Here is a 25,570-nt window from a genome sequence, read left to right on the forward strand (position 1 = left end):
TATTTTTTGGTGAAATTTGGTATAAGGGCGTTTTGGAGGATGCCGAATCCAGTGGTGTGCACAATTTTTGCTAAAAAAAATGCCTAGCATGGTTTCTTAAAATTTGGCCCTTAAAAACTGACATTAGTAGGCCTTGGAATTTGCATGGCAGAATTTTTATTTGCTATAATGATGCAGTTTTTCTGGACCTAAAATTTAAAAAAAAACCCGAGCAAAATCGCACTAAAAATAAACTTTTTATCAGGGTGACCCGAAAACAAATGGGTCACACTGTATATCTTAATTTTACGGTTTTATTTCAATTTTTATGTGCATTCTGTTTTTTTAAGAGATATTTGCATTTTTAAGGCTACTTGTTTATATACATGTTTTTTTTTAAATATTTCTCGAACTCGAGTTCTTCTCTCGAAGCTCTTTCGACGAAATTAAGCAAAAAAGCTCCTAAGAACCGATTATATATTTTTTAAGTTGTAACTAAAGTAAAACACGCGTAGTCATAAAAATGCGTGTGCGAGTCAGTGGCGTACTTTTAGTTTTAACGCATCTATATAAATGAAAATGTTTTAATTTACCTATACACCGAAAAAAATCCGGAAAAATTTTAAAACAAAATTTATTATTTGAAAAAAATTAACTAAGGTTTTAAATGTACAAACCGAAAATAGATTAAAATAACAAATTATAAATATAAACTTGAAGAGAACACTATGTCCCTCTTAATAATCTTAATAGCATGATTAAACTTATCCTCTAACTCAATATTACCAATGGTTTTGGAGGCCTGCACCATTTGCCTTAGTAATTCCTCGAGTCGCCTCATACACCTGACGATGGATCCTTCAAAAACTTCAGTCATTTGACATAAATCAGCAAAAGAAGCGCCATTCGCCCAAGAAAATACAACTTCCATAAGGAATGGTTTGAATTGTTCGACGTATTTGTCTTCGTCTATTGGTAAGCGCGCCTCGTTGCTTACTTTTGCTATGCGGCGTGCCAAGTCCTAGTGAAAAAATGTTCGAAAAATCAACCACAATCGGCTTTAGGAGGATATTTACATATATAGAGAGTTCAACTTAAATGTGTTTGTTATAAATATAGCCGTAAAATGTTTTCTCGACAATTATTAGCTAAGCATAATCACAAGTTAGAGCTGCCAGATTCGACTGAGGCCAAAAAATATTTCGATCTAATCTGCTATAGTTAAACCACATATTCTATATTAACAGTCATTCCTTGCAGATAATTAGACTTGCAGGTTTTAAAAGTACAGTCAAAACTGTTAGTGCATTTGATTTAGAAGTTTTTTACGAAGTGTAATTTTTTTGTTGGTTATTGTAAATATTTCACAATCTATTAAATTTATATATGAATTATTATTATATATATTCTAGAATTGAAAATTTTAAAATTATTAGGCACTAATAAAACAATGGCAATTAATAATATGTCTATCCTTATGAAACACCCAACAGATAGGAAAGTGAATCAAATCTACAGGATGTATTGGAATAAAATTTAAGAAGCCATAGAGAAAACTGACCCCTAATTCATAATTAAAAAACTGACAATTCAGATTTGTCCGTTAAGTCTTGCTAATTAGCAAGCTCTACATTCCAGCCTAGATTGGAAAATATTTGGGGAAAGTCGGGAAAAACGAGATACTTGTTTATGTGATAAAACGTGCTGCCATCTAATTTCTACCTTAATTAATTACCTGTGTCGGTAAGTGATACTTGTTGGAGAAAACAATTCTGCCCGATCTGTAGTAGGTTACGTGCAAATGAAACGAAGAGGAAGAAAGAGCCATCTTACAATATCAACATTATCATACGTTATATTATAGGAATACATATATATTATACACGCATTATATGCATAATAACGATAACGGCCATCTAAAACGTTTAAATTTTACCACATTGGCAATAAATTATTTACGATGGGGCTAATAGAATATCGGTAGAGAAAGAAACCCAACTTTTATAGCCTATTGTTACAAGAATTCACCCGATTTTATAGGTATATCTATCTAATTGCAATTTTTATTGGAGGAAATATGTATTTGATTAATTTATTGTCACCAGAGGTTTGTAATTAAAATAACTATCGTTAAAAAGAAAAGGTCATCGCTGAAATAACGATAAATGTGTGAAATAAAATAAATCATTCTCCAAAAGCCTAGAACAGATGGTTAATAAATGCCAGAAAAATAAACCACAAATGCCTGGGTTAAATTGAAATAAGTTCCAAATGTCGTCAAATTTAAGATTATAGGGCTAAAAAAATGTTTGTTGTCAAAAACAAAATAATTAATATAATCCAAAAAAAACGAAAAATATGCATTCGACTGAGAAAATTAACTGATAATAGTTATATGATTCATTTTCGTACACCTCGCTAAATATTGTAATACTTCTGCGTAATCAGATTATCATTGAGGGAAATAAAAATTATCCAAATTCAAAATGTACTTTGTTTATTAGAAGCAAAGTAAAAATTATTTATTGGTGAAATTTTTAAATCGAAAATAAAACATAGGAACAAATTAACAATGGAACACAACGTAAAAAAGCATCGTGTGAATATGTTTTAATAAACCCTAAAATATGTTAGTAACGATCATATCATCTATAATGTGTTTGTAGTGTATGTTTTGATTTACATCAAAGTAGTTTTGGGTTTTAAAATATGTATGTTTTTAAATAATATTTTAATGAATTACTAGACTATACCTCAATAAATAGTATATAGCCACACATGGATTAAGTCGTGTTTTAAGTTTAGATTTATATATTTCAGTAATTTTCATTAATTTTTAACTGTCTAAAGTTATAATGTGCCTAATACTTTTTTTGCATTTTTTGTCATGTGGTCATGTGTCATTAGCCCTGATTGAGTTTTCATCAGGTTTTTAGGCAAAAAAAATGACATTTGCTACAACACATCCAAAAACTAATAAGCAATCATATTTATTTATAGGATTTATACGTGATAAATGTTTTGGTCATGGAACACAGCTTGTAGCTTTATATTCTTGACAGAGCTCTAAGTATGAATTCATTATCATTCAAAATGTTGGCAATAGTTTTTTTTTGTTGCCAAAACATCAACAAAATCAACATCTACAATTATCAAATCTGGTTACTCTCAGATCTCAAGAAATGGTACTGTTGATAACATATAAAAACATTAAGGTCAATTTAAAATGTTCTCTGTGAAGTTGTTGACAACATGTTAATCTTAAATACAAATTTCTGTTTAGGTTACTCAACATGTATCTCAGGCATGACTGATCTAGTCAGAATCATTATTCGATTTAAGTCTCCTTAATAATTTGTGGGTTTGCTAAATCAAATATAAGTTAAAGTTAATAACATTATTTTGGACGAGTGATAAATAGTCATTGAAACGATGAAAAAAAGAGCTAATATCATCAGGGTATTGTGCAAATTCTGCCCTTATATATTGAGGGTATTGCTATATCAATAGCGGCGCTGTGTAAAGCTGTATTTATCAGAAAACAAAAGACTTAATTGGATGACATTGCAAAAATGTTATTAATAATAATATATATAATATAATTAACATTTTTTTAATAGACCTCAATACATAAAGTTACTCCTACTTTTAAGGCTAAATGGGATCAAATAATATAAAAATTAATTGTAGATATAATTTGAAAAAATTTCCTTTAACATAAATTTTGTGATTTCTGACCACCATTAAAGTGCAACAAATTATTACTGCATATGATATGATATTTCATATTCAAAACATCAAATCGCTGCAAGTCCACGTAACGGCAAGACAATGCAAGATCCCACATTGCCAGGCTAATAACAGAATTCCTTCAAGAGCAAAATATTGAGGTTTTGGAGTGGCCAGCAAATTCTCCCGACCTTAACCCTATTGAACATCTTTGGGATCACCTTAAAAGAAGGATAAGGAATCGCCAGCCACCCCCTCCCTCACCCAAAATTTGGAAAAACTTGAAAACATAGTTCAGGAAGAGTGGCATAGTATCAGAAGGGAGACAATTGCAAACACATGTATGAAGCTTGTATGATGAAAATCGGAATCGTATGTCGGTCATCTTGCTTGGCAAAATTGACAGGGAGCTGACAGACAGTTGTTGATATTGACTGATGAACATCATTTGTCATTGTCATACCATTTGAGTTTGTTTTTCATTTCAATGAATGCTAGAAACGTGGGTTGAGTTTGCTATTTGCTTGAAGGATGTTATTTTAGATTCATTACTTTTTTTCTAAAAACTTCTCTTTTAATATTGGGAGTAGTTTTAATTGATTTGCAGGTTTCTGGTAAGAAAATGTGATTTTATTTATTACTATTATGTTTTTGTATTGTCAATCTTCAGTCTTTAAAAAATCAAATTCAGTTGATTTCAATGAAGTTTCACTTTTTAAATATTTAATTTTTAACTTGATCATTATAAAATACATATTACAAAATGTCTAGCCTCTCATTTTCTTTTCCACAATTAACAAATTGATTAAAATTTTCCTATAAATAACCTTCATGTAAGAGTATGTATATTTTAAATGGTTCTGATAAACATAGTAATGAAAGATTTTTTCAAGTTCCTTCAGTCCATTACAAGAAAAATATGGAGAGAGAGCTATGCAATGTAAAGACTTTGAGCTATAGAATTTTTTCTGATCAGTTCTCTCCAACAAATTTTAATAACGCTGATACTACTGTTGGCTTTACACATTTATTTTGTTTTTTTGTGGGTTGAGTTTGCTATTTGCTAGAAGGATGTTATTTTAGATTCATTACTTTTTTTCTAAAAACTTTTCTTTTAATATTGGGAGTAGTTTTAATTGATTTGCAGGTTTCTGGTAAGAAAATGTGATTTTATTTATTACTATTATGTTTTTGTATTGTCAATCTTCAGTCTTTAAAAAATCAAATTCAGTTGATTTCAATGAAGTTTCACTTTTTAAATATTTAATTTTTAACTTGATCATTATAAAATACATATTACAAAATGTCTAGCCTCTCATTTTCTTTTCCACAATTAAAAAATTGATTAAAATTTTCCTATAAATAACCTTCATGTAAGAGTATGTATATTTTAAATGGTTCTGATAAACATAGTAATGAAAGATTTTTTCAAGTTCCTTCAGTCCATTACAAGAAAAATATGGAGAGAGAGTGCATCTAAAGACTATGCAATGTAAAGACTTTGAGCTATAGAATTTGTTCTGATCAGTTCTCTCCAACAAATTTTAATAACACTGATACTACTGTTGGCTTTACACATTTATTTTGTTTTTTTTTTCACATGAATCATTTAGTGAATTCATTTATAAGGTTTGCACTGCCTATTTTTTATTTTATTTCATGCTCATATCATATCAGGTCCTGTGTTCACTGAGACGAGACATAAGTATAAGAGAGCTGAGCACCCAGAATAGATCAGAATAAATGTTTTTGTTTTAACTTGTGTTTTTTAAGAGTTTCTTTTTATTTTATGTAGACATGTGTCTTTCAATTAAGTTTTTATGAATATTATAGTTCCATCAAATGTTGTTAGTTTTAGTAAAATAGGGATATTATTAACCTAATGGTAGTGTCTTTGTATGTATGTTAAGAAAATTGCACAAAAATCTTCACAACCTTTTCTAATCTATTTAAAACTAGGGTAGTTCAGAGCTAAAAAAAAATCGTTTAAACATTTTTAGATTAATTCTAATTTATTTTTTTTCAGGAAAATTAAATAATAAATGTATTAAAAAAAAACATTGTTTTATTTCCATTTTGTCATTGATGATATCTAGTATACTATTGTTAATTTATTGCAGTAAATTAACTCATTTAGATATGTAAAATAAAGCTAATGAAGAGTTTTATTTTTATTCTGATCAATATCTGATGCATGCAACACCTAATCAAAAAGTCCCCATAAGTACCTTTTTGATTGGGCGTTTGCTTTAGATATGGCTAAAATAATAAGATAATCAGATTAAATGAAATTTGATTTCCCGCCTTAATTTGGCCACCATTTTCTACCATTTTGATTGGTCCAATTAGGCACGTCCACTAGAGGAATTTCTATCAGTTTGTATGCAACCACCCCACTTCTATTTTTCTGTTTTGTGATTGCAAATTTAATTGAATCTATGCCCCGTCGGTGTGCAGAGGTCGTACGAGCTCGAGGAGGCTATTCACATTATTGGCACAGCATAAAGAAACCAGCAGTCGCACTCCGCTCGAAAATGTAAGCGAACTAATAGCATCCTTAGCCATGCCACAGCCATGTTCTCCGGATGCCGAGCTCACTGTTTATCGAACTGTGTTCACAGGTGTATCGCCTAGTTCAGCGCCGTACTTAGTGACTATTTTGATAGCGTTTTTACAAAGCGTAGCGTTTTTTATAAAAACTTTTGTGGGTTTGTTTTGTGATTTTGATTAAATTGGCTACAGAATCGCGGGGAATGAGTCGTTGTGCGGCTGTTTGATGTAAGAACAATTCAAATAATTGTGATTTGAGTTTTTTTAGATTTCCAAGAGAATCAGAAAGGTAAGTACATAGCAATAAGTTATCATGATTATTATAATTTATAATAATTACTTCATATTATATAATAGAGAAAAAACAGATCTATACAAGGTGATTAGAATAAAATGAGGTACATGGGGGGGATAAATATAGAAATAGAATAATCGGAAACCGTAAATTAAAAAAAAGTTGCGTACTTGTGTGCCCAACAATAATCCGTTTTTAGCATATTTTTAATCAGTCTCTCTATGGATATACAGGATGGCAACTATTTTACTACGATGTTGCACTCGGCCGTAAATATTTTTTTTACTTCAGGGCAAGAATTTGGGCAATTGCTTCTGGCAGAGAAGATTTGATAACAAAGAAGAACCTCCATACTCTTTCTTATAAAATTTGTGGGAGGCATTTTGAAAACAAGATGTTTCTAAACGATTTACACAACAGATTACAAAAAAATTAAGTTAACCCACTTTATTCGCAGCGCTAGAAGGCTCATCTTCAGATTCAACCAGAAAAATATGCCAAGGTAAAAATTTTGAAAAATATTTACATTGAGTATTTTAAACTAATGTTAAACATTTTCTTCAGATTTAGTTGAAGCTTTTCCGCATTCATCCGATGTGACCTCTGTTATATAACTTTTTCTCCAACGCTAGAAGACACATCTTCGCATTCAACGAAAGAATTATGTCAAGGTAAAAATTTTGAAAATATTTACATGCGATATTTATAATTAACTTTATACATGTTATTCAATTTTAGATGAAACTTTTCTGTAGGTACTTTGTTTCCTGCACTAGAAAGCACATATTCGCATTCAACCAAAGAATTATGCCAAGGTAAACATTTTGAAAAATATTTACATCCGGTATTTGTAACTAACTTTATTCATTTTCTTCAGATTTAGTTAAAACCTTCCCACATTCATCTGATGTGGCTTCTGTTAGTAGATCTTGCCTCGTTACTGCGCAATCCCACCAAACTCAATTCAAGAGACAAAAAAGTTTTATTTGTATAATCCAGAGAACATAATAAAAATCGCACAAAAGTCAGTTGCGTATATTTTAGTTGTTGTTAAATTTTAACACCCTGTATATTGAGATCGAAGAATTTCTGGACATATGTTTATATGAACTTTTTGTTTTAAAATTACTCAAAAAATGGTCTCTTAAATTTATGATACATACCTAATTAACTTCCTGCACGTATTCTTCTATATCGTCGTTGTTAGATGTAGAAATGCGATGTTTATTTTTGTTTAAATATTTTGTTAATGTATGAACTTTATTAATATTAAAAAATAAATATTTGTACTATGTAGGTATTTTTATTTTGCAAGATAATAATATCTAAAAAAATGTTTAAGTCCGGCTCTAGCCAAGGCAAAAGCCGCGTGGACCGTAGGCGAGTGTCAGCGGCATCCCTACTATAAGCAAATATGCCGCGCCTGCGTTAGTACACATGCACCGAACTCGCTTATTCAAGGCAATGTATTTTTATTGAAGTGCGACTGCTGATTTCTTGATTTCTTTATGCTGTGTTATTGGTTTTTTTTTTTTTAGAATAATTTAATATATTTTTTGTTTTAATTATTATCAAGAAATAGATTTTTGTTGTTTTTCTTAGTAGATTTTTTTAGGTTCTTTAATTGTTTTTTGTTGAGGTTATTGCTTTGTTGTTATGTTAGTTTTGACAGTTTTTAGAAATAAAAATAAATACGCAAAATAATTAATTACAAAAGTGGTGCCTATTTCGTTTTGAGTAGTTTATAATATACAGTTCGTTTTCGCTATAAGTTTGTTTCATTTCATTTATTACCTTCTGATAACTTTTTATTTTAATTAAATTAAATTATTTACGTATCTTTATTGATCTCTACTAATACTCTCTAGCTACTACTGCATGCCAAAAAAAATTGCAATATGAATCGAATCACTTGTTAGTTGTTTGTTTACATGCTACGATTATTCTACTACATGCGATGATACTCCACTGGGTGATTTTGGTCGGCCGATTAGTTGCCGTGTATGACAGATGATGATGATGCAATAACAGATGATCTTCCACTTGGAACTTTTCACTAAACGGTTATTACAATAGAGATTTAACCCTTTATCGGTTTAACATTTGCCGATCCGTGTGCTATTTTTTGGAACATGTAGTCATATGGTAACAATATATTCAAAAGCTTGCTATTCGAGTTACGCGTAGTAAACCGATTCCCGGGCAATGGCACCATGCGATCACAAATAGCCTTGGAGGGGGAAATTCAGAATTTAGCCGACATACGGCTTTTTGATATTTATATATTCACGTGTTCATGGCTCTTCGCGCTAATTTTATAGGTTATGTGATTTGCCGGTGTAAAAGGTGTTAATATGAGGTGTAATATAAGTTTGTTTTTTGTGTAATTTGGCAATTAGTGTCGTTGATATACAGGTATTTATATTTTGATATTAGTTTACCTAAATACTTTTTACAAAATAACCACAATTTTGACTTTGAATGCTTGTAACTATAACCACATTGCCCATTACTGGATTTTTTCCTTTTTTAGTTTTACAAGTAACTATACTTAAAATAATAGTTGGACGACATTTTCTTGAATTTGGACCAAATAGCGCCTCTCTCATTTTATGGTAAGAAGAAATGTAAGCTTCCTCAAGTTTCAGATGGATCGGAGGACTCTGAGGATGAGGAAAATATTTATTTGGCGGCAATTCAAAAGAAAAGAAAAGTACAAGTCATAGGTACCTAATAAATAAACTGTATGTAGTTTTATATAAAACAGATTTTATGAATTTTAGATTCCGATGAATCGGATAATGAGGACGAAGAAGAAAACATGACGTTAGAACAAATTAGACGCAAAATGTTGCCTTATACAAATCAGGTTCCAGGTAAACCTTGCTTAATATTATATTCTAAATAAAAACCCAAAATTTTACAATTCTTTTTTAGCAGGAAGTTCTTCTAAACCACCATCAAAAAAAAAAGGGAAAACTTCAGCATTCCCAGGTAAACCATAATACCTTACCTTGTATATTATGATCTAAATTAAAACCTAAAGTTTTTCCTTTTTTTTAGCAGGAAGTTCTTTTAAACCACCAGAAAAACAAAAAAAGAAAATTCCAGTAGGTGCTACATTTTCATGGACAAAAGAAGATGTTCCCAAGCCTAATAGAGACGCAACCTTTCTTCCGAAAAACAATAAAACGATTCTTACTGCCTTAGAATATTTTACGAACTTGTTTTCCTTTGACATAATAAACAACATAGTGGACCAAACAAATCTATACAGCACTCAACAGACTGGTACTTGAGTAGCTACAAACCAAAAGGAAATGACAGATTTTCTAGCGATTATGCTGTTGATGGGTATAATAGATCTTCCATCCTACGAGGATTATTGGGCAAATGGTACACGAATTAACCAGGTAGCATCTCTTATTAGGGTTGAGCAAAATTTCACTACCTGTGAATCATTCACTGTGAATAAAAAATCACATTCACGACTTGATGACAACTTGAAAATAAACTGTGAAATGTCAAAATGTGTTCACATAAAGACAAACGAATGCGCGTTGAAATTAACCGAAAGAAGTAATTCATTCATCAGCGATTGGCCGTCGTTAAACAGACTATCTTACTCCCATCGGGGAAAAACTAGAGAACAAATTATTTTTTATAAATTATTTTTATTGTACATATATTATATTTTAGATTGTCATGCTTATTTAGTTTTTTTACTGGATTTTTATTATGATAGAATATTTTAATTTATCAATTTCTGAGGAAAGTCGAATATTAAAATATCTTTGTTTTTATCATTATTTTAAACTTTTAAAGATAAATATTTCTTATTGAGACATCGTGATATTAGCTTTAAAAATGTCTATGAAAATATATAATTTTTCAAATGTGATAACAATGAATCATTGTTGTCATTGTCAATAATATTTACTTTTAGCCCCCTTAATATTTGTATCTGGGTATGAACTATCCTTAACACAATAAACACAGAATAGTAATACTCTTCTTATTATCATGCGAATTCACGTTCACAGGTTATATTCACAGTGAATAGAAAATCGCGTTGACAGTTATACTTGTGAATTTAAATTCACGACTTAGCTCAAGCCTATCTCTTATGCCAAAAGATTTAAAATTTTGAGATGTAATATCCATTTTAACAATAATGAGGACATAGACGAAAACGTCAAAGATAGATATTTCAAAATCAGGCCTTTGATTGATAGCCTCAGGAACAATTTCCGAAAGAATCATACAGAAAATGAATATTCTGTTGATGAAACCATGGTTGCCTATAAAGGTACACGAGCGGGAAACCTTTAACTCATAAATGGGGTTATAAGTTTTTTGTTAATGCCGGTGTGTCTGGGTATATCTTGGACTTTATACCTTATCAAGGTGGAACTACTTTTGAAACGCTCAATGGTAGTATAAATGAACTAAGCCAGAATGAAATTGAAATGGAATTTGGCGCCGGAATTGTAATTGCATTATCAAAATCTGATAAATCAACTCTTTTTTTTGATAACTATTTTTCAAGTCATACTCGCCAGTACATACAAGCAAAGGAAGATGCCGGCTCTGTGTGAAAGGCACAAGCCGACTCAAGTGCGAAAAATACGACTGTAGGTTATGCCTTACCGATACAAAAAATTGTTTTCAAACATTTCACTTAAATACATAAAAAACAATGTAATTTTCCCTAAAAAAGAAATCACGTTTTGATTTTCGTCGAATAAATGAATTTAAATAAAATGAAAAATTGTATTATTTTATCATCACATGTGACCATATGGATACGAAGTTTTAACTTTGTTGCTAATGCGTGTACTAACTTAAAACTCATCATTACCTTATTACAAATGTATTTTTAGTACACAGTGAAAGTATATTAAATGTCAGACCATCTTTCATGTTCTGCCCGATAAGGAGTTTAAAAAAAAGTGTTACCATATGGTATCTCAAACTGATAGTTAAAAAGACGAACTGAGAACAAAAGACGAATATTTTTCCGATATGGCTTTAGAAAAATAGCGAGAGCAAACGAAAAATGTATACAGATCTCTTTTTTCTTCTCAGTTCAGATCCCAATTGTCAAATTTGAAAAGTCGAAGACTAGGCGTCCAAGAAAATATAGTAACATAGTCGCACAACTGTTTACCAAAGTAATTTGCTTGGGAGAACAGAGTTGCGCAACTAGTTACCTGACCAAAATCGTCCAGTGTAGCAGAAGTCTATGTAAAATAAAATTAAAATTGTTAAATTAATATACCTGCATTTGTCGTAGAGGCCCAGTCAGTTCATCACACACTTTAGGTGACTCGTTCGATCTTTCATCAAAAACGAAACAACTTAGCAATGCACAGGCCTGTTGGGGCGTTAGACTGCCGAAAAGACCGTTGAATAACATTTCCGTTATTAATAATTCGTCCGCGCTATAAAAAATATTTATAAATTTCGTCTAGTAATGTAATATACAATTAGTAATCCTACCTGCTTAACTCGCACGCAACTCGTCCCTTTAACTGAATAACATCACTACTAGTACAATAGCCTAGTCGTCTCAAAACTCTTTTGCGACACTTTAGCTCGTCCAACTGCAGTACCGATTTGGCGTTTAACAGTTTCTCTTTTGCTTCGGATAAAGCCGTTTCAGCCATCACTTTTTTTTCGTACTTATCATATTCGGTCGCTAAGATTTCACTTTTGTGCAATGGATGATCGTAAAGCCTAAAAATATTATTGGTTTTAATCTTGAGAATAGAAATGTGTAAGTTTTTAATGCCCTTCTATTCCTTGATAAACGATTTGATTTCAAAGTTATTAGAGAATTTCAAACATAATAGATCTAGTTTTTTTTTAATAAAAGTTTAAAAACCTCAACAATTAGAAACCTCAACTTATAGTATGTTTTGCAAAGGTCTGGTTTTATGTTAATTTACATGGACATATTCTTTTATAAAGATCCATTTGTTAATGTTAAATGTAATGTCGTCTATTTAACACTTCGTCGAGTAAATCCACGATGTTAATTAATACACACGAAATCGGCATACTTTTCGCATGGTTTAAGACGCAATAAACCAACATACACTACTGCCGATACTTATATTATGGAATAATGGATGACTAATCTAAGGAAGAAAAGAAATGCATTTCAAAATCGTATGTATGTACGATTTGAAGATGCTTAGTATTATTTTTCTGTTTTACTAAGAATAATCTTAATAAAAATTTAGATTTACACCATAGGCCCGAGTATTATTTTCTGCCACTAAAACAGAAAAACATTGTCCATTATTAAACAGGGTGACGCATTTTTATCTATGGATATCGATTTCTGCAATCATAACTGTGGGGTTACGTTTTAGATAAGTCTTTAAATTTTATATCCATAAGGTTAATTCAGGGTGAAATTTCCAATAGGTGCTCAGAACACAATATGTCAAATTTTAGAGATGCCCGTTTTTTTTAATTGATCATCAATTTAATCAATCACAAAAACTGCAACCTGGTACATATTAACCTTGCTGTCAAATTCCAAAGTCATAAAAATTGCGGCTTTCCTTTCTTTCAATATCAAAATAAAAGTTCTCATTAATCTGATCTTGAAATTTGTCACAATGGTCAATTTATGCAAGGTTTCAGAAACTTTTTCGATTGATCGAATTGATCATACTTAACTTAGAATATCTCAAGGATTTGAATTAATGGGATCCAAAGTAAACAATAGGGGTTCCAACAAACAATCTGAATCAATTGCAGATTAATAATTTTGGAAATAAGAAGCGGGATCCACAGATTAGAAAGGGTGTCCCTATTTATGGATACAGAATGCTGTTTTGTCAAAAACTTTTAAACTTATCATGCTTTAATTAAAATTTATAGAATATGACTCCAATGTACGTATACACACTCGTAGCATTAATTGTGCGATTCCACACTTTAAAGGCTTAATAGAATAAACTTGACAATTCTCAATTTTAACAAATCTGAGATAAATCAAGGATTCTACGAAATAGAATGAACTTTCAGAGATTATTAATAGATGACTCTCAATGCACAAGAGATGGTGTTTTTAATTATAGAAACTCATATTTGTGCAGAGGACAATTGCCATATTCGTTTTATCCTTTTTATCAAAAAATTAAAATATGAATAGGATAATAGATTGACTTTTTACTCCTTTCAGAACATTTTGTAATTAACTTTGTAGAATCCTTTGGTAGTAATTTTTAGCTTTTCAGCATCATGAAGTATCTTCACACTTTAAGCTTAAAAAAAACTTAATTTTTTATATCTAGGGCGATTGAATATTATACATTTACGCTAAATAACTTAGTTAAAGAGGAGCAATTGGTAATAAGAATAAACGCTGCATATCAGGATATTAATAATAGCCCCAAAATTGGCTGATCAGTTAACAGTTTGACTAAAAAATAAAATCGGTAAAAAGCTACATTAATTTAGTAAAGTAATAAATTTTTTTATGTAATATTTAATTCTCATAGTTTAGGACGTATTCTTCTACTTTTAATATACTATTTTTAATAGTAAAATACAATGCGTGATTGTAAAACGTAACCTGTTCGACTTAAATTTTATACTTTTTACAATATGAAAACAACTTTTTGGCGGAAATCACCCATATTTAGAATTTTATTTGTTACAATATAAAGGCAAAAATGTAATTTACCTAATTAAAGCAAAAATACAGTGTAAGACATCACCTACAGTGTAAGTGGTCAACTCAAGAAACTTGAACAATACCCTGAACATCAATATCTTTTTAAGTTAAATGATGCTGAGTATATAAATGAATATTAGAATTTTATTAACAAAAATGTGAATAGCATCGGAATTACTCCTTACTGAAGTGAGTATGACTTTTATTGCTTAATCAAAGCATTTTCAAAACTTGGCTTTTATGGTACATTTTCAAAAAATACAGAAAATTAAAAGTTTGAGAAATAAAATCAATATTATGAAAGGAAAAAAACGAAAAGAAAAGTTGTTATCGCAATTTTGAAATATCTATAGGCAATGTGGGGCCTCCGTTATTAAAATACACCTAATGTGTGCATAAAACTATCCTATAATTAGGAACAATTTTGTAGTATCAGTACATACCTTTGTTAATAGTATTTAAACATTTTTTGCCTCTTGTGATGAATAGCAAGAGATTAGTAAATTGTTGTATGTTTTAATGCATTTTTTCATGGACAAAAATAAAGCGACTTGGTCGATATTGTTCATACCATTAGTAGATAAATATCGGTTTTGGTCGGTATCAAATCTATATTTTGTTTAAAAATGCCTCGTGGTAAAAGTTTTTCTATTGATCTTAAAGAAAGAATTATTGCATCGTATAAGACGGGAACACCACAATACGTAATAAAAGAACTAAGGGTTTCAAATTCTGTTGTGTCGAGGACCATTCAGAACTATCGAATTAGAGGAAACGTAGTTAACCAAAAACAGACGGGTAGACCGAGAAAAACTTCAAAGAAACTGGATAGAAAAATTAAAAGGATCTCCCAGGCCAATCATTTTCTGTCGGCAAAGCAAATTCTGGCTGAAGCTGGGGGCTCTAATGTTTCCTCTCGAACGATACAGCGCAGACTAGTTGAAGCAGGCTTAAAAGCATGCAAACCTGCCAAAAAACCGCTTCTTAGTAAGAAGAATATTAAAGCACGTCTTCTGTTTGCAGAACAACATGCTCACTGGACACCAGAGCAATGGAAAAAAATACTTTTTAGTGATGAGTCAAAGTGAGCGTCAATTTTTTGGAATTTGTAAGCGTGGGACAAATAAAAATACAAGGTAATAATGCTGTTCTCCAAAAAACTAAATTAGGTTGGATAATATCAGGTTCATTGTTGATCAATTCTTTTTTGAATTCTTCAGTCTGCAATATTTCTATTAATACTACAAACGTATAAGTATAAATATATCCTTGAAGATGTCATGCTACCTTATGCGGAATGGAATATGCCACTACGTTTTGTTTTCCAACACGACAATGATCCAAAACATACAGCAAAATGTATAAAAGAATAGTTTAATGAAAATAAAATAGCCAGCCCAATCGCCCGATCTTAACCCGATCGAAAACCTGTGGGAAATTGTGGATAGGCAACTTAGAAGTAAAACCTATAAAAACAAAGAGTACATTTGAAGAAATTAAAAATATATGGAAAAATATTGATCAAGATATAATTGATAATTTAATTTCTTCCATGCCTCAAAGGTGCCGTCAGGTAATCGCAAATAAAGGCTTGTGGACTAAATATTAAGGGCGCAATCTGATAATGTTTTCTTTTATTTTTATTATAAGCGTCGCTCTATTTTTGTCCGATACTGTATGAGCTAAAACGTAAGTCTTTTTTTCAATACACACGTTATAGCTATTCAATTAAAATGTAACAAAGATTCTTAATTGATTATGGACATTTTCTGGCAATAGGCTTCTTTCAAAGTAAAGCTTTATTAATGTCTCATAACTTAAAACATGCACATTCATGGCAAATAGCCATAGAAGTATAGAACTTCTTACATATAACAAAACTTATTATACACTAAGAAGCTATGGGATCAGGACATATTAAAATGTTCAAAAATGGGTCAAATATTCATAATTTTCAAGGTATTTAAATTTAAAAAAAAATAACAAAAATGTATGAAAAAGGGCCCTATTATTTTTTATCTAATAAAATTCAATAATAAATAAATACTAAACCCAATAAAGTTTTTTTAAGAATCCCTCTGATGTTCATTCAAAAAAACTTGTGGAGAGAGGAGTCCAAGTCTTACCAAGATGTCAAAACAAATTACCGTAATGTACATTTTTGATCCGCTTTGGAGCAAGGCGGAATCCATCACAAATAGCCAAAAAATTTCAAAATGGAGATTTCACCTAAACGTAAGGATGGGAATAATGAACATTAATTTAACTGGCCCACATTTTTCACACTTCTCTGCAATTTAAACATGTCTCTGCATAGGCAGGGTATGCGGTTTCAGCGTGATGGACCTATTCCTTAGCCTGGGAGATATCAAGACCTCACTCTAAGGATCTTTTACGTTTAAAATCTTAGAACTCTCATAATAAATTTGTAGTAAAGGGTGTCCCAATAGGAACGCACGTTTTGAATTGCAGCATTCTTTTTTTATCGCAGTATGTCAAAAAAAAATACTGAAAAGAATAATGTAAACAGTTTGCGATTAGTAGCCATGGAACGATATACGGTCGAACAACGAATTATTATTGTTAAAACACACTACAAATATAGAGAATGTTTTGCGGAAACAGTTCGTAAATTGCAGGGCATTTTTGGTCGACACGATGCACCAAATCACACGACCGTCCAAAGACTAATTGATAAATTTGAACAAAATGGTTCTGTCGTGGATGTAAAAACACCGGTGCGTCACCGTACTAGCCGTTCTGTTGAAAATATTGCCGCAGTGCGTGAAAGTGTTGGCGAGAATCCGGGAACATCTATCCGTCATCTCGGATCACATTTCGAAGAGCACTAACCACCGAATTCTAACAAAAGATCTTCATTTACATGCCTATAAGATTCAATTGACCCAAGAATTAAAGCCAGTGGACCATGCGACGCGCCGTTCATTTTCTTCTTGGGTATTGCAAAAATAACAAATTAATGGATGTCGATTTTTCGAAAAAAATGTTGTTTACCGATGAGGCACACTTTCACCTTAATGGCTTTGTTAATAAACAAAATTGCCGAATTTGGGGCGAAAGAAAATCCTAGTCATGAAAAGAAAATGCATCCATTAAGAGTCACTGTTTGGTGCGGACTTTGGACAGGTGGAGTAATTGGACCGTACTTCTCAGAGGACAAGGCTGGAAATGCAGTTACCGTGAACAGCGAACGCTATCGTAATATGCTCACTGAGTTTTTACGGCCTCAATTGGATGGTATGGATACGGGCGGTATGTGGTACCAACAGGATGGTGCCACATGTCACACTACACGTGAAGCAATTCAATTGTTGCAAAGAAAGTTTCCCGGTCGTGTCATTTCACGGAATGGGGACCAGAACTGGCCCGCAAGATCATGCGATTTAACGCCTTGTGACTTTTTTCTTAGGGTTTTTTTAAAATCCCTCGTATACGCTAATAACCCAACAACAATTCCACAGTTGAAAAACGAAATTAGACGTATTATTAGTGAAATTGGGCCGCAATTATGTGAAAATGTAATTGAAAATTTCTCAAAACGAATAAGAGTCTGTGTTTCACGTTTAATTGCAGTGTATTGGCTTTACATTAAAATATAAATAACACTCAGTTTAAAATAAATTATAACTTTTATTTACCAATTAAAACGTGCGCTCTTATTGGGACACCCGTTATATGCATTTAAATTTCAAGTGACTAGTATTGTTGTAAAACGTCATTTAAGGAAAAGAATACTACTTTGTAGATTCGGAATACAGTAGCGTTCTTTTTCCGTCCTATATTTCTTAATTGAGGCTCACATAGCGAACAATAAATGCAAGTTTATTCAGAGGGTACCTTTTCAAGCTTGTGAATAAATAGTTACAAATTTTGATTATTTTCAGTGTTCTTGCTTCCAAAGATTTGATTTTTGTAGAAAAAAGTTTTTCAAATTTAAGTTTGGATTTTCATATCTTATTGGAAAGCTAGTAAGGTTAAGTTAGGATAACTTCGGCGAACGTTTACTAATAATTTGCATAAGGAAAAAAACCTTTTTAATCTTAAAGTCCTATTTATGGGTTTATTTCGATTTTTTTTATTTATTTTAAAGCTGCCAAATAAAGATTTTCTGATAAATAAGAAAGTTACATATCTGAAGAATAAATTTAATAACTAAGCGCCAATAGATGCTATGTTTGTAATAAATTATTATAGCTGTCAAGCAAAAGCATCGTTAAAGAGTTATTTATTTACATTTAAATTTCTGCCTGGCTATGCTTGTAAGTAATAGCGGTTCATTTGTATGTTTAACCGAATCATTCTGTTTTAATTAATTTTTTTTCTTGAACTATATTCAATAACTTATGTTTCTGTTTTCTGTAAAGCACTATTTGCTAAATCAATAAATACTATTAAAAAGTCCGCATCCTCCGTTTTGAACAAGTTTCCCTCATGAAAAATTTATAATTTTTTTTGTAACTAAATATGTTCATTGGCTGGTTTTGCGTCTTAAGGAGCCTTATAGCAAAAAGATACTATACGTGTATCACATTTATTAAAAATTTTTTGACCGTCACTTGGTAATTTTTAAAAAAATATATATAAATTTGCAAATTAATTTTCGAAAAAAATAATTGAAAAATATCAAACCACGATTTCTTTCTTTTAAATCAGAATGTCTTACAAACTATATCCAAAAAATCTAATGAGCAAATATCGTAAAAACCCCAGTTTCTTAGTACTTCGAGATTATTGTGGTACTTAAGTGTGAAGGTATGTACATTTACCCATCATCTTTTATAATTACGAGAAATCATAAAATGTTTGAGCCAGAGGCACAATATTTTACATGAGGGATTAAAATACCTTTTAATTGTGGTAATAACTTTGTACCGCCTGCAATGCCGGCAGCAGGTAGACGTCGAAATAATCCTAATTTTTTTGGATAAACAAACCTCGCCAAAATATTCAAAATTGCCTTTCTAGTAACGTTATTAGGAATCCTCCAAATTTAAAAGGCCTAAAGGCACTATAAAAATTTTAGTGAAGAAATAGGCTATTGCCCATTTGTTTATTCTCTGTTAGGGGGTAATCCGAGAGGCTTAAATGATTTATTGCGTCTTTAATTATTTACTTATTTTACCTGCAAGCAATTTTGTCGTCGGCCCTCCAAACAAGTAAACGTATCCTAAGAGTTTTGCGTTTCCATTTAATATTACACACTATATTCGTATAATAGCTTTTTCTATTCTTACTGAGCGGTGGATGTTAAAGTAAAGACTAAATTAAAAAATACATATGCAAATAACTCTAATGTAGAAACGAATAATATCAAGAAAATTACCTCTACAAAAAAAAGTTGGAGATTGGGGGAAATATGATACAATACAGATAATACCGAAAAATTTGATTTAAAAACAAGGGCACTCACTCACTTACGTCGACGTCGTTATAAAATCATAATTTTGGAGACGCTTTAAGAAGTTATAGGTTAAATAAAAAAATATGACCTTTAAATATCCTTGGATATTGACATAAGATATCGGTGAAATTCAAGATCATCGTTATTTGGTTATATAAATATCCTGCCCTCCAATTTTTTAATATGTACTACGTTTTTACTGAATTCGTTGCGGACATTAACTATAACAGCGGATTCGTTGTTATAGTTAATGTAAATACCATTACTACAAAGGTATCTTCCCTCAAAGTTTATTAAAAAAAAGAACTTAAAACAGATATTTAGCATATTCTTAAGCATTTTGCATCTTGTCAAGATAACCAACAAATATTATATATAATTTAGAACGCCAAACTTTCTGAATCTAGCATCAAAAATAGGAGGTGATTCTATTTAAGAAAATATTCTTGACTTCAAATAACTTTGAAAGTGAACCCTAAGGTCAAATTCAAGGACACCGTTATTTTCCCCCATCATACCCTTCAACTTTTGTAGAGGTAAGTTTTTGATATCACTCGTTTTTAAAGAGTTATTCGCGTGGTAGTACTAAAATGAATCACCCAAACTTAATCAAGATATTATTCAAGTGAAATCAATTTATGTTTAGTGTATGACAATAAATTATTATATTTATTGACATTATATTTTAATGATAAAAATTTAATGAGCAGATTTATTTGAGTTTTGTTCATAATGATTCAAAAAATATGTTGAACAATTTTAGCCTAGCAACTGAATGCTCTTCTTCTCGATCCTCTTTATATTTCTTTTGGATTATGTTTATGTAGAAAAGACCGTAAGAATGGTAACTTAATTTAAATGAATAAAGATGATAAGTATTAAAAATTGTGCCACAAAGTTACCGGTAATAAAAATTCTCTTAAATAGCACGACAAACAAATAAGAATCGAAAGCCATGAAACAGTAATAAACCATTGACGCCACATTTTGAAAGTATGTTACCTGAAAGGTTTTATCATGGCTTATGTTAATAAAGAGGCAAATTTCTTTGTTAGTTTCTCTTTCCTATCCAAATATAAAAATTGTAGTGTCTGAAATTTTTTTAAATTATAAAGCACATTCAAAGAAGAAATGATCTGTTCAAGACAATATTTGATAGAAGAGACAAGATATCTCCTATACTCAGGTCTGTTTTATCAGATAAGACAGACTAGAGTATAAGAGAAATATTGATTACTTTAACAAAACGTCTATTAATGAAAAACATTCAGTGAGTAAATATTTGAATCTTAATAACACTTACAAGTATTTTAAATAAATAATCAAAGTCAGAAGATCCCGTATGAAAATTATTGTCGGCATATTTTATAGTTTTAAAATTACCATGTTAAAAACTAAGGAAAATTTAACATTTAACTAAATTAAACTACTTTTTGAATTTAACACTGAAATCAATAATTTTAGTTACAGATTCTTTTAATTTTGATAGAAATATTAATTAATAGTTTTACTTTTAATAACATTTTAACTTCTTCTTTTCAAGGTAGTAATTGTGTTGTGTATTTAAAACAGGGTTTCGATATACACACATCAAAATGGTCTGGCCTGGTACCCTAGGAAGAAAAGCCGTTTTATTTTTGGACGAAAAAAATTTGTTTTCAAAATAAGTTGTCTTTATTTGTTGGACATTCCTTTGAAGATACCGATCACATTCATTAGGTTAACTTATTTTTGTTGATTCTATTTTTTAAGGCATATTTGGTAAATTGAAAAATGTACTCAGTACAATTTTTGCTGCTAATGTTGTGAGAATTTGTTTAATTGTGCAGGCAACATTTTGATCGTGAAACACAATTTACAGCTGTTAGTAAGATGCAGGGGTACAGGCATCCGCAACGTCGCAGAAGCTATAACTTCTACCAAGACCACTATATACAGTGTGGCCCAAATTGGATGCACATGTATGGGTATCTTGGAAACTATAAGAGATAGAAAATTGGTTAAATGGGGAAAGTTGTAGGGCATTTAGTTACCAATTTAGTGCCGCTTTTAGAACGATTTTATCTCTTTCCGATTTCGAAATATTTGAAAAAAATCAAAAAGTTGTATTTTTTTCAAAAATGCAAATTTTTACAAATATTTACAGTCGGAAAAAGGTAAAATCGTTCTGGTCCGTTAAAGCGGCACTAAATTGGTAACTAAATGCCCTACAACTTTCCTCGTTTAACCAATTTTCTATCTCTTATAGTTTCCAAGATACCCATACATGTACACCCAATTTGGGCCACACTGTATAAGAAAGTTGTGGCGGAGATCTGAACAGAATGATGATGTCAGAGAAAAACATACCTGTCCAACAACAGCAACAGCGACATAATAAACAAATTGTTCAAAAACATAATAAGTTTGTATTTAATACAGTTTACAGTAACTAAATAAATTTTTTTGCCATTGTTCAATTTTGTCTTTAACCCAGATACCCCTACCGTCCTTTATAACGATCACCTAATAGTTCGCTGCAGATTTGAAACTCTGTCACTCTGCGTTAGATGGCGTTGGGTTATTCGTTGTTAGAAACGCATGTTTTAGCGAAATTTTATTTTCTAACCTCTTAAAGGGAGAGTTCTGTATGCGAGAAAGTGTTTGGAATAATAGGTGCTTAGTTTCTTCTAAACAATGGATAATTATAGGTAAATATACTGATAAACTTCATTCATATTATTTTTCCATCTTGTGAATAAGTAATTTTGGAAAACATCAATCTTTATACTTGTAAACAAATAAGTTAAAAATTTTTATCTCATCGACAAAAATATAACCTCAAATACCGATGTCCGTTTTAACGGACAGTAGGAAAATCCGGTATTATTCAATTTTTTTCCTTATATTTGCAGTTATTGGAGGCGGCCCTTGAAACTTCATGAACTCATGGCAGAAATTGAAAACCTTGATGACGATGAGTTGATTCCTGATGCTATTGCCGTTCTTCCGCCAGTTAACGCAAATGAATATAACACTGATGAACATTCCGACGAAATGAAGTGGACATAAACAACCTCCCTGGAAGTCAGCTGATGACTGAAGTTGAGGTAATATTTGAAAACAAGGGACTAACCAAACTACAGTTGAGAGTGATTTTGATAGCTACGATGACCTACCTTTGTCTACCTTTCTTACGACAAAACGACCAAAATTATCGACCTCAAAACCAAATTACTCTTGGAAAAAAGGTGACATCAACCAAGATTTTCCAGAATGGGTAAACGCAAGTGGTCCAAAAAATTCTTTATCTCCTTTAGAACTATTTTTTTCAGTTTATAGATGACGAAATTATTGACTTGGTTGTAAAATATTCCAATTTGTATGCTATTCAGCATAATCGCCAAGGTGATATACATTCCAGTGAAATAAAATGTTTCGTTGGTGTTACTGCTCTCTGGATACAACTAATTTCCTCGACGGTCAATGTATTGGGAAAATAACAGTGACGCAGGAAATAAGTTAGTCTATTCGGCGATTTCTCGAGATCGCTTTAGTTTTATAATGCAGAATTTGCACCTGAATGATAACAACAATCTTCAAAATACCGATAAGTTTTCGAAACTGAGGCCTTTGTTTTCTACTCTGAAGAAATTTCAGTCATTTGCACCCCTTGAATAGTGCCATAGCGTGGACGAGTCGATGGTACCCTATTACGGCGGTCATCGATCAAAACAGTTCATCCGAGGAAAGCCCATTCGTTGGGGTTATAAGGTATGGGTGGGAACAACTAAAAAGGGGTACATTGAATGGTTTGAGCCGTATCAAGGGTCCACAACTATTATTTCTGAAAAATATTGTCCTCTTGGCTTAGGGGCTAGTGTTGTACTTCAGTTTGCTGATATTATTTAGTCTCAATGTGAAAAAGCTCCTTTCCATATCTTTTGTGACAATTGTTTTACGTCATTACGTCTGTTGGCTGAGCTGACCTCCAGGGGACTCAAATGTACAGGAACTCTGAGAGAAAACAGATTGCCCTCTTGAAAAATCCAGTATGTTCAAGAAAAAATCCCGTGGTATACAAATATTGTATGTAAATGGAATGACAATAGTGTTGTTACAATCGCCTCAAATGTAACATCTCCTTTTCCGACACAGCAAGTCAAACGCTTCTCTCAGAAAGAAAAGAAAATAATACATGTTGAGCAGCCATGTTTGATCAAAAAATACAATGAAAACATGGGCGGTGTTGATAGGGCTGACCAAAATATAAGCCTTTACCGCGTAGGAATCAGAGGAAAGAAGTGGTATTTTTGCTTGTTTTCACATGCTTTGGATATGGCAGAACAAAACGCATGGCAACTTCATAAACATTCTGGCGGGAAAATGGACCATTTGCAGTTTAGGACGTGTATTGCTGTGGGATTATTAGAAACATATAAGAAAGAAACAAAACGGGGACCATCTAAACCAGGCAAATACCTGCATTATGAGCCCAGATATGATCGGATGGATCGTCTTGTGAATTATCAGGAAAAGCAAACCCGCTGCGCATTTTGCCACAAACAAGCAGCATTCAGATGCCAGAAGTGTGATGTTGCACTTCATCCAAAAATGTGTTTTTTAAGTTACCATTCTAAAAACTAATCTATTATTATTGGTTAAAAAAAAATCTCGTTTCTAAATAAAGTTTTATAAGTTTATAAGAATAATTGAGTTTTAGTACCTTATATTGCTACCGTATGTTTAAACCGACGGCTTTTACAGAAAAACCTAAAAGCGGAACTAAAAAATTTTACTAGAAAAATATGTTTATTTTAACCCAATAAGTAGATTTACAAAAGTATATAACAAAAAACAAACGTTAAGAATGTCAGGGGTATCTGGGTTAAATAAGTTTTTGTATGTATTTTCTAGATGAAACTTTGTCAGGTTAGTTTTTTTTTTTATTGACTTTATATAGTCGAAGTAAATTAGCAGTCCATTGTAATTCAAGTTATAGAGGTTCCACTGTAGATACATGTTTGTTATATAAATTAGCTTATTTGAGATGGATTAATATTTTCCTTATGTAAAAAATCCCAGGGAAGGAATGCATTGAAAAATACAGCGGTAATAGCTCTGCTAAAATCGAAAATTTGACCGCAATTTTTTTGACGAACCGCCAAAGCGGATTTTTATTGTTAAAAACGCCCTAAAATGTCATATCCTGACAATAATTATAATTTTTCATTGTAATTCTTGCAGTCTTTAACCATTTTAATTTTATTCTGTTAGTATTTTCTATTTAATAAAATATTTAAATTTACTTGAATCGAGTCCTCAATTTATTCAGGAAATGTTTAAATAAATTACACTCGTGTTTCTATACCCACATAATTTTTTCATTACAAATCGCAATGTTTTCATATTTTACGATTTTACTAATGAGATTATAAAAAAACATATTTCATTAAAAAATTATCAGTAATTTTGATGCCCTTATCCAATTACTGAAAATATGGATTTAAGCCTCTCCTATAGCCCCTTACCGCTTACCAAAAGTTAAAAAACGCTTATTGCAAATGTATAATTTTTCAACGCAATAGGGCAAGTTTTAAATTTAATTAAAGAGTTAAATCAAGCAGATATTAATTGTCTAATAATTACTTTTTTTCCAAAATCTCAATTTTCTTTACGATACCAAGGAAGTCTGGATCATCGATTTTCATGTCTTTTACAGCGTCCAGCAAAGGAGGACCCTCAGGAAATCGTTTTTTTACTTCTTTTATAGCTTTGTACATACCCTTACGCGCATCTTTGGATCTTAAATCTGGAGGACAGAAAAGACGCACCTGTGAGATGTGAGTAACATATTTGGATTCAACACTCACGATTTCCACCTCTCCTTTCTACAAACAAAAAAATAAATTAACTGGTC

At 31.3% G+C, this 25,570-nt stretch overlaps 1 protein-coding gene across 1 annotated transcript in view; it reads right to left on the reverse strand.

The window, feature by feature from the left end:
- Positions 1-597: 597 nt before the first annotated feature.
- The window catches only part of LOC126741884 (exosome RNA helicase MTR4), an 81,632-nt gene continuing 56,659 nt past the window's right edge, over positions 598-25,570 (reverse strand). Inside the window, exons 11-14 of the mRNA XM_050448345.1 lie at positions 25,300-25,541; positions 12,056-12,292; positions 11,835-11,997; positions 598-1,000 (exon numbers count right to left, since the gene is read on the reverse strand). Coding sequence (XP_050304302.1) covers positions 680-1,000; positions 11,835-11,997; positions 12,056-12,292; positions 25,300-25,541 — 963 coding nt within the window. The 3' untranslated portion in view covers positions 598-679. The remainder of the gene's footprint in view (positions 1,001-11,834; positions 11,998-12,055; positions 12,293-25,299; positions 25,542-25,570) is intronic.

The sequence above is a fragment of the Anthonomus grandis genome, chromosome 11 (assembly GCF_022605725.1).
Source record: "Anthonomus grandis grandis chromosome 11, icAntGran1.3, whole genome shotgun sequence".
In the NCBI taxonomy this organism is placed as follows: domain Eukaryota; kingdom Metazoa; phylum Arthropoda; class Insecta; order Coleoptera; family Curculionidae; genus Anthonomus; species Anthonomus grandis.